The sequence below is a fragment of the Martes martes genome (assembly GCF_963455335.1).
Source record: "Martes martes genome assembly, chromosome: 9".
Classification (NCBI taxonomy): domain Eukaryota; kingdom Metazoa; phylum Chordata; class Mammalia; order Carnivora; family Mustelidae; genus Martes; species Martes martes.
In genome coordinates this window covers 103008938-103019128 of record NC_137896.1, presented here as the reverse complement: position 1 = coordinate 103019128, position 10191 = coordinate 103008938, and the positions used below count along the sequence as shown (strand labels likewise).

The 10191-nt window shown below is 38.1% G+C and overlaps 2 protein-coding genes across 2 annotated transcripts in view; one reads left to right on the top strand and one right to left on the bottom strand.

The window, feature by feature from the left end:
- Window positions 1-989: 989 nt before the first annotated feature.
- Window positions 990-10191, bottom strand: part of ANAPC1 (anaphase promoting complex subunit 1) — a 99041-nt gene continuing 89839 nt past the window's right edge. Inside the window, exons 46-47 of the mRNA XM_080813136.1 lie at window positions 6733-6867; window positions 990-1358 (exon numbers count right to left, since the gene is read on the bottom strand). Coding sequence (XP_080669262.1) covers window positions 1243-1358; window positions 6733-6867 — 251 coding nt within the window. The 3' untranslated portion in view covers window positions 990-1242. The remainder of the gene's footprint in view (window positions 1359-6732; window positions 6868-10191) is intronic.
- Window positions 8642-8941, top strand: LOC308348543 (protein S100-A10-like; the record flags this gene model as incomplete). Its single annotated transcript, XM_080812677.1, has 1 exon — window positions 8642-8941. One exon carries the CDS (start codon window positions 8642-8644, stop codon window positions 8939-8941), a length of 300 nt encoding a protein of 99 aa, XP_080668803.1.

Here is a 10191-nt window from a genome sequence, read left to right as displayed (position 1 = left end):
TAGCAAAAGTTGCCCGGATACTGAGTTCTTAAAATCTTGATTCAAATGGAATTTCTGTAACCTGTTTTTTTTTTTCTTTTAGTTTTAATTATACAAAAAACTAGCTAAGTGTGAAAGGGAAGCACATTTCGTCCTCCCAGGCAGCCGCGTCTTACCTATGCGGTAATGCCGGAGCAAGTCCCTGGAGCAAGCACGCAGATGGAGTACTGAGTCTAGAGAGAACCCGTCATCACTACAGGTGTGCCCCTCCCCCTTCCCACACCCTGCAGAAGCAAATGCCACCTGGGTTTTTGCCAGAATCTCAATGGAAACATTTCTGTTTGCTTTGATTTTTACACTGAGAGCTAAACAGCAAAATTCAGGATGTGGAAATGTGAAATCACTGAATGGATCTTGCCATTTCTACCAATCCAACTGGCCATTCAGGAAGCGCAGGGCGCATGTCAGGCACCGGACAGCAGGGCGTTTTCTTCTTCCTCTTTGGGAAACCTGAAGCTGCAGGCCTCTCTTTTTGAGTATCTTTCATCATTACCTACACTACAAACTCTCCATACAGATGTACATTCTCTAAATCTTGGGTGGGAATGGACCATCATTTATTTTTAAATGCAATTTCTGAAGACCTCTCTTAGTAGAAATTGCACATTTTCTCTATTTAGAACAGGCTTCACATTGACCCATTCCTCATTAGGGTATAAATGTCCTCCTGTTGAAGGTGACTGCTCATACTATGAGGATGCCTAGCACTGTCACAGAAAGTATACACCAAGTTTAGACCCAAACACTGCGACATCTTAGGAGATGCTAAAAAGCCATTTTCTTGCTGCAGAGAATAAAACTTGATGACACAGCTTCTTTAAAAACCTCGCAAATTTAAACATAGTCACTTCATCTGAATCACCCTAGCTGGAGGACTTAAAAAATGAATATCCACCCCAGTCCCCACTGCTCTACTCTCTGAGATCCCAAACTAAAATAATCAAGAGTTTTGAAAACAACCAAAAAACTTTATTTACAAAAGTAAATTTTAACTCACTTTTATATATCATATAATGTTAATGCTGACAGCAACAGAGCCTCTGGAATATTTAAAACACTTGGATTTTAAAATACATTGAGGTTTGTGCAGCTCATTCCCCACTAGTTATATTATAAAACTTATAAATGTTTCTTTAGCTTTGTTGTTTGGTCATGTTTTTGTGCAGAAGTCACGCTTCAGGGTAGGTCTGCCACCAGACATGATCACATAACCATTGGCTGTGGATTTCCAAGAAGCAAAGGAGCCAATCTTAGCAAAGCTCGCACTGGCATTTTCAGCTGTTTAAATTTGAAGAGGAGTTCAGCAAAGCTTGTGCTCCCTAAAGAAATGGAAATGGGGGGGAAAGTCAAACTTCTAAATAAATTCAGCTGTACACCCCTTTCAAGGAAGCTTCAGAAACATAATCACATTTAAAGCTACATTCTTCCCTTTGAAAACAATTCCCCAAAGGTAATATTTAAATTATGAATTTCCCGAATGCACTGTAAAATATAATTTGATATAAAAATGTCAAATGTATCCTACTCTGTACTTCAAAAAGTGACCTGTAACTACATCTGAAACTGTTAATATTTACATATTACTTAAATATAATTAATAAATGTGCCTGTCTACTTTCAACTACCATAATCTATATATTCCAATACGTATCTAAAAAAAAGAATAAAGGCTTAAAATGAGTATCACAGAAGTTAATCTAATGCCTCAATCTCCAAGAAGCAAAGGTTCTCAACTGTGGTCCCACAGAGATTCCAACATAATTCACGTGGAGTGGAGCCTGGGCATCTGGAGGCCTGAAGGCTGCCCCAGTGATTCTGATGAGTAGCCAAGGTCAAGAAACACTGCTCTAAAGGAAATAGGAAGTGTATAACCTGAAAATCCTATTAAGCATCATCTTCCTTTTTGTCTCCATCCTACCACATACAATGGTAAACTATTCCCTCTCTCCTAGCTCCAATATATATGTGAATATAGTCCCTGTGACTCTAGGCCACAGGAAGCATCCTAGCAGACATGCAGACACCAGAGGCATGTTCATGATCATGGGACCTCATGAAGATGAACAGAAAAGTCTCATAATGTGATCACGCGGCTCTCTGATTAAGGCACGACTAACACAAGAGAGATCTGCTACATAGAATATGAGGGAGGCAACTACTTCTCCTGTTTCCTTTCACTGACTGGCCTCTGCCAGCCAGCTGAAGTAAATATTCAATAAACCTACCTCAACGGAAATTTAGACAAATTTCTTATTTAATTGTTATTCTATGGTGTTCCCCAGACCTTACTAAAACCCAAACACAGAGAAAAAAAACATCCAGGAAGATATGAAACAACTCCAACATACTAATACACTGTGGAATCTAACAGACTATTTACATTCAATGAGATACTGAAATGGTTAGGTTTAAACACATCGTCTTGCTCTTTGTTTTCTATTTGTTCCATCTATGCTCTGTTCCTCACTGTCCTCTTTTAAAAGGATTACTTTTTATGATTCCACTGTAGCCCCTTTGTTGCAGTAAGTTCTGATTCTGTTTTCCTACTTTAGTAATTGCTTTATGACTTCCAACATACACATTTAAATGATCAAAGATTACCTTTGATCTCACCCAAGATCTCACCAAAGTGAGATTATACTACTTCACATATTAGCATAAAGGCCTTCCCATAGTACTTCCACTTCTCCCTTCCCAGTCTTTGAGCTACTATTGTCCTGTTTTTCACTTTTCATGTTTTAGCAACTCCATAGCATACTGCTGTTATTTTTAATCTGTCAGTGGTCTCTAAAAAAGTATTTTTTGAGAGAAATAAACCTTGCATAAATAAACCCATGCCATTACCATTTCCAGTGTTCTGCAATCCTTTGTGTAACCCCCCATCTCCATCTCATATTATTTTCCCTCTGCCCAAAGGACTTAGTAGACAACATTTCCAGTAGTGTGGGTCTGCTGGTGACGAATTCTGTCAGCTTCTGTGTTTCTGGAATTATTTCATCGTCATTTGTTTTGAAAGGTATTTTTGCTGGGTATAAAACTCTAACAAGACATTTTATTTTCCTCTGGGCCATTTACTCCACTAATCTATCACTTAAATTGCTTCCTATGGGAAATACACAGTCACTCTTATTTTTATCTGTATAACGTCTTTTTCCTCTAGCTGCTTTTAAGACTTTTTTACCATCAGTTTTGGGCAATCTGGTTATGATTGCCTTAATATAACTTTATATTTCTCATGCTTGGGATTCATTGAATTTCTTGAATCTGTGGATTTACAGTTTTCACCAAATCTGGAAAATTTCCAGGCATTATTTCTTCAAATATTTTTTTCTGTTGCACCTCTTCCTCCCTCAATTTCTCTCTTCTTCAGGGACTCCAATCGCATGTGAATTAGGTGTTTTAAGTTCCACAGCTCACTTCATTAATGCTCTGTTCCTCTTTTTTCCTTCTTTTACTTTTGCATCTAATCTTGGACAGTTTCTATTGCTATGTCGTCAAGCTTGCTAATTTCTTATTATGGCATGTCTAATCTGCCCGTTAATCCCATTCAGTGTACTCTTCATCTCAAACATTGCTTTCTTCATCTCAAAAAGTTCAATTACAGTCTTTTTATATCTTATATGTCTCTTAATGTTCTGAAATACAGAATAGAGTTACAATAACGGTCTTAACGTCCTTTTCTGCTAATTCGAACAACTGTGTTAATTCCAGGTCAGCTGTAATTGTTTTTCATCTCATTATAGGTCCTATTTTCCTGTTTCTTTGTATACCAGATATTGTGAATTTGACCTTGTTGGGTGCTGGATATTTCTGTATTTCTATGTTTTTGAGCTTTGTTCTGGAATTACATTTCTTGAAAAAAAGTTTAATCCTTTTGTGCCATGCTTTTAAGATTTGCTAGGTGGGACCAAAATACACTCATGTCTATTTAGTCTACAGCTAAATATTTCCCACTACTAGAGCAAGACCATTCTGCGTATCCATGGCCCCTTTAATTAAGAAGTTGTGGGAACAGGCATTATTCCTGAACCTATATAAGTAACTGGTAATGTGTGTCCTCTAATCCATGTAGACTGTTCTTCCCCCAACCTCACACAGTTTCTTCACATGCATGTGCTGACCAGTAAGTACTCTTCTGATAGTTGAGGGAGACCCTCTGCAGATGTCTGACATTTTCTCCTTGTGTAGCTCTCTCCTCTCTGGGATTTCATCTTGTAAACTCGAGCTCCTCTGGTCTCCCTGTACTCTCAGCAACATGACCTCAACTCACGGAGTCTCCCAGGTTCCACCTAGGTTCTCGATTCCTCCCCACATCTGGGACCTCTTGAGGTTATAATCTGGGGCAATCATAGGGCATATCGCATTGTTCTTCATCCTCAGGGATCACTGTTCTTCTTCACCTAATATACAATGTGTCAAAAGCCACTGCTTCATATGCACTATCTAGTCTTTTTGGTTCCACAAAGGACAGCAAATCAAATCCCAGTTACCCCATCCTGGCTGGAAACGTAAGTCTATGCTTGAAAACTGTTTCCTCTTTTATTTTTAGTAGTTTGACTATTCTGTGACTACGTGTGGTTTTCTTCATATTTATCCTGCTTAGTGTTCACTCTAAGTTGATGTCCATTCTCCATTTTTTAAAATTTTTAGCCCCAGTCTCTTCAAACATTGCTTCTATCTCATTTTCTCTCTCCTCTTATTCTAAGATCTCAACTATGTGCATGTTTGACTTTTTCACCATATTCTACCATGTTCCTTTTCTGTATTTTCAACCCATCTTCTCTCTGTGTTTAATTTGCTCACTTTCTACACACCTGCCTTCTGGTTCATTTATCTGCTGTGTCTGATACACCACTTAATCCATACACTGAATTCTTAATTTCAGTTATATTTTTCAGTCCTAGAATTTCCATTTAACTCTTTCTTATTGATTCCAGATTTCCGGTGACATGCTCTATCTTTTCATCTATTTTCTTGGTAATATTAGTTGTAGTTATTTTAAGACCCAGTCCAGTAACTTTTATCTAGGTCACATATAAGTCAGCTTCTGTTACCTTCTTTTCTTGTTATGTCTTGTAATTTTTGATTCAACACTGGATACTGTGTATTAAAAAGTATAAAGGTTCAGGATATATTTTGTTCCTCCTAAGAAGGTTATGGTTTCTTCTATAAGGCAGGCAGAATGCAAACAGATTTCTGTTCTACTTGAGGCTAACTTTAGGTCTTCTCAGTTTCACTTTTTACCTTTACTCTTGGGGCTTGGTCCTGCTGTGGTAATGGCTGGGATGCTTATCAGAGCCACTTCACACCTGAGCAGCCCTGGAACATAACCTTTGTCTCCTTGGCACTATGCTGTTGCTGAAATCTTTGCTCACATTTTTAGTCCCCTGGCTTCTGCTAGATTTCTTGAAGTCTTATCCTGTGCATGTGTAAGATTTGGGTCTCAAGGAAAGAGTACATCCAAGTTTTTGAGTTTTTATTCTATTATTCCCTCCTACCAGGGGTTTAGCTCAAGTTCTAAATTCTTAGGCAATTGTTAACCTAACCTCTGGCTACTCTGCCCAGTAGCACCACTGCCTTTTGCTGGGACTCTACTTGTGCTACAAACTGGCAAATTCCTTTGGAAGAAAGCTTGAGTAAATATGGAGTTTCCTCATTATGCTTCCCTTCTCATGGGGACTGTGGCCCCTCAATCAAGTCTGGCCAGCATGGTTGCTATCAATTCCTTTAAATAGCTGTTTTATGTGATTTGTCAAACTTTTGTATTTGTTTTTGTGGGAGAGTCACTCCAATATAAGCAATTCCATCACGGCTATAACTGGAAGTCTCTAGAAAGTACATTCTTATCCGAGGTTCTCAAAACAGCAATAAACTAGTAATGTTATTAAATTTTAAATGATTAAATGGAGCAATCTTTGCTCTTCTTAAAAACAATTTTTGAATACTCAACTAGTAAGCACAAATTTGAAAGTGATAATAATAAGGGTGCTTAGAATTAATTCTATTTTAGGATTCACGTTACTGGGCAAGCTCCATATCTAATTACATATTCTGAAAAATACAGTAAGGTGCTAATATTTTAAACTCTGTATTATAAGAAACATTCAAATTCATATAAAATCCAGGTACCTGGTCACTTTAAAGCTTTATAATATTAGAAATTAAGATTATGTGATTAAAAAGAAACATCCAGGGGCACCTGGGTGGCTCAGTGGGTTAAATAAAGCCTAGCCCCACCTCGGGCTTTCTGCTCAGCAGGGAGCCTGCTTCCCTCTCTCTCTCTCTCTGCCTGCCTCTCTGCCTACTTGTGATCTCTCTCTGTCAAATAAATAAATAAAATCTTAAAAAAAAAAATTCCAAACTAAAAACTGAAAAAATGAAGAAAATTAAAAATAACTTTAATAAAAATTATGAAAGAAAAATAACATGACCATTTAATTTATTAGTATACACTGGTGTTTGGGGCTTTCTGAAGAAGAACCCATCCTTTTCTGAATGTAAATAAAAGTTTATGCACGTATAAAGTTCAGATAGTCTTTTTAGAAAAAGTTCTCAACAGTAACACCCAAACATGAACGAAGACCAAAACCTAACTAGATAAAATAACTCACTAGAAATGCCTCCTACCAAGAAACTTAAAAAATAAGTGAGTCAATAATACAGGTACTGAAGAGGATTTAGATCTGCAATTACCTTCTAGTCCTATAGACGGCAGGTGCCATGGAGCTGGTACTGAGTGGTAGACGAGGAAACACGCTAGCATGCTCAGCTGAGATTCCTCAAAGGGCTGCCCACTGAGGTAGGCGTGCACACACACATCACCCCCAGCTGTGAGAGAAACACAAACAGAACTGAAGCAACTTGTTTTCTCATCTAGAACTCATTAAGCACTGACCATACACCAGATAGGTACTATGCTGGGAACTAGGGCTACAGCGGTAAGCGAGACAGAGTGCCTGTCACCACAGAGTGTGAAGTGTTGTAAGGGACAGAGACATTATACAAATAATGACACAAACAAATGCATAATTAGAAACTGTGATGAGTGCTATAAAGGAGTGGTGGTCACTGAGGTTTCCTCTCCAGACACGCACTTTAAGCCCCTTCTTCCCTGCAGTATACAACATTTGAGGAGACTGACTTCAGGTCCAGAACTGGGTCCTAATTACTATTAGCCAGACTTTCTCAAACTTTAAGGCACATTAGAATCACCAGAGAAAGCTGATTAAAACAGATGAGGGGGCCAAATCCCCAAAGTTTTTTAGATGGGGTCAGAAAAATTACATTTCAAACAAGTTCTCAGGTGATGCTACTGTTGCTCCAGAGATCACACTTTGAAAACCATTGGTCCAGGACAATCAAGGCAATCCCATCCTCAACACAATGATTGGTTCAGGAACTGGAAGACCTAAGCTATTCAGTAAGAGACAATCTCTGCCACAGGGACTGACTGAAGAATGTGCATGAGTTCCAATTCAAGCCAGAGACATGAGATGTTTGACAACACATTTGCTAGAGGCTTCTGAGAAAGAAATTTCCTCATTGTTATGGCAAAGCTCCTAGAAGCAACTCTATTATTCTCTGCAAAATGCTGAGCTTGAGGAAAGGAACAGCCATTTTATTACCACAAGAAAAAGAACTCTGAGGATAAAGCCATGGCACAGAGTATAAATAATGGAACCTCAGAGAAATGGAGCTGAAGGCACTAAAATAAGATGATCCTTAGACCACCTTACCTATTCCAATAATGTAAGCTTCCAATAATGTAAGCTTCCATGTATCCTTATTGTTAAAGCCAGGTTTAGTTAGGCCCTCTAGTACTTGTATACAAAAGCATTTTGATACATAAAGAAAAGTTGGGGGAGGGGAAGGAGAAAGGAGGCGGTTTCTTCACAGAAATAAAAATGGCAGGAAAGTTGCCTGAAGTAGTGTTGTCTTAGAAGGCCTATGAGAAAGGGGGCACTTAAACTGAGGCGGTAAGAATGAATTTAAGTTGAGTAGGCAGAGAATGAAAGAAAAAGGTTGTAGGGAGAGAAAGCAGCATATTTAACAGTCCCAAGAGAGAAGGAAAAAGAGAAATTACAAATGATACCAAAAAAAAAAAAAAAAAACTACAATCGTAAGAGACTACTATGGACTACACACCAACAAATGAGACCACCTAGAAGAAATAGATAAAGTCAAAGTCCTAGAAACATATGCCTTCTGAGACAAAACATGAAGAAATAGAAAATCTGAATAGACTGATTACTAGTAATGAAACTGAATTGGTAATCTAAAACCTTCCAATAAGGAAAGTCCAGGACCAGATGGCTTCACTGGTGAATTCTAGCAAACATTCAAAGAAAATTCAACACATATTGATCTTTCTCAAATTCTTCCCAAAAATTGGGAGAAGAGAATGCTTTCAAACTCATTTACAAGGCCAGCATTAGTCTAACACCAAAACTAGACAAAGACACACACACAAAAAAATTACACACCAATATCCCTGATGAACATAGATGTAAAACTCAACAAAATATTAGCGAACTGAATCAAAAATACATCAAAAGGGGTCCCCACCGTACCTCTGGCCAAGGTTTCAAAAGACCTCACCAAAATGCTATCTCAAATGGAACATACCATGGAAACCACGATGTTCATGTTCCATCAGTTTGCTGGGGATAAAGGCTACTTAACAAAGGAAGACCTAAGAGTACTCACAGAAAAGCAGTTCCCTGGATTTTTGGAAAATCAAAAAGACCCTCTGGCTGTGGACAAAATAATGAAGGACCTGAGCCTAGACCAGTGCCAAGATGGCAAAGTCGACTTTCAGAGCTTCTTTTCACTAACTACTGGGCTCACCACCACATGCAACGAGTATTTTGTAGTATACATGATGTGGAAGAGAAAGAAATAGGAAGCATTCAGGAACACTCCTGCCCGATGAGAGTTCTCCCAAAGGGACTCTTAAGTAGTCCCTTAAGGAATCTGCCCCACAGCTTCCCCCTGTATAAAGGATTGCACGAACAGGCCAGGATCCTCAGAAAATGTACAAGTAAAATCCAACCATTTGACAAGCAGAGAAAGAAAAGTCAGCGAAAGCTAGATAAACTTTGATTTTTATATTGCTTGCATCCTCTTGCCCTCAATAAATTCTTTTTCAATTCCTCAAAACAATAACAATAACAACAAAAAACCACAATACTTTAAAAGGATCACACACACAACAACCAAGTGGGATTTATTCCAGGAATGCAAAGATGGTTCAACATCTGCAAATCAAAGTGATACAGCACAATAACAAAGAATAATTAAGCAATTATTAATAAATTAAGAGGAAATCATTATTTCCTTATTCCAAATGTAGAATATTCTCATTTATTCTGATTTTCTGTAACTTTAAAACTGTTCATTTTTAAAACATTTTAAACATCATTACATCTAAAGATAATAAACTATTTCTTTTTGTTGTTGTTGTTGACAGAGATCACAAGTAGGCAGAGAGGCAGGCAGAGAGAGAGGGGGAAGCAGGCTCCCCACTGAGCAGAGAGCCTGATGTGGGGCTTGATCCCAGGACCCTGGGATCATGACCTGAGCTGAAGGCAGAGGCTTTAACCCAATGAGCCACCCAGGCGCCCCAGATAGTAAACTATTTCTAATAAAAAAAAGGATAAAAATCACATGATCATCTCAATAGATACAGAAAAGGCATTTAATAAAATTCAACATCTATTTATGATAAAAACACTCAACAAAGTGGATATAGAAGAAATGTACCTCAACATATAAAGGCCATATATGACAAAGCTGTAGTTAACATCATATGAAAAGCTAACAACTTTTCTTCTAAGACAAAGAACAAGACAAGGATGCCCACTCTTGTCACTTTAATTCACCATAGTAGTAGAAGTCCTAGCCAAAGTAATTAGGCAAGATAAAGAAACAAAAGGCATCCCAACTGGAAAGGAAGATTTCAAACTATACAACTAAGCTATAGGAGCCAAACAGTCGGTATCAGCATAAATGCATGACATCCATGGAACAGACAGCTCAGAAATAAACACACACATATAAGGTTAATTAATTTACAACAAAGGAGTCAAGACTATACAGTGGGGAAAGGACAGTCTCTTCAATAAATGGGGATGGGAAAATTGGACAGCCATA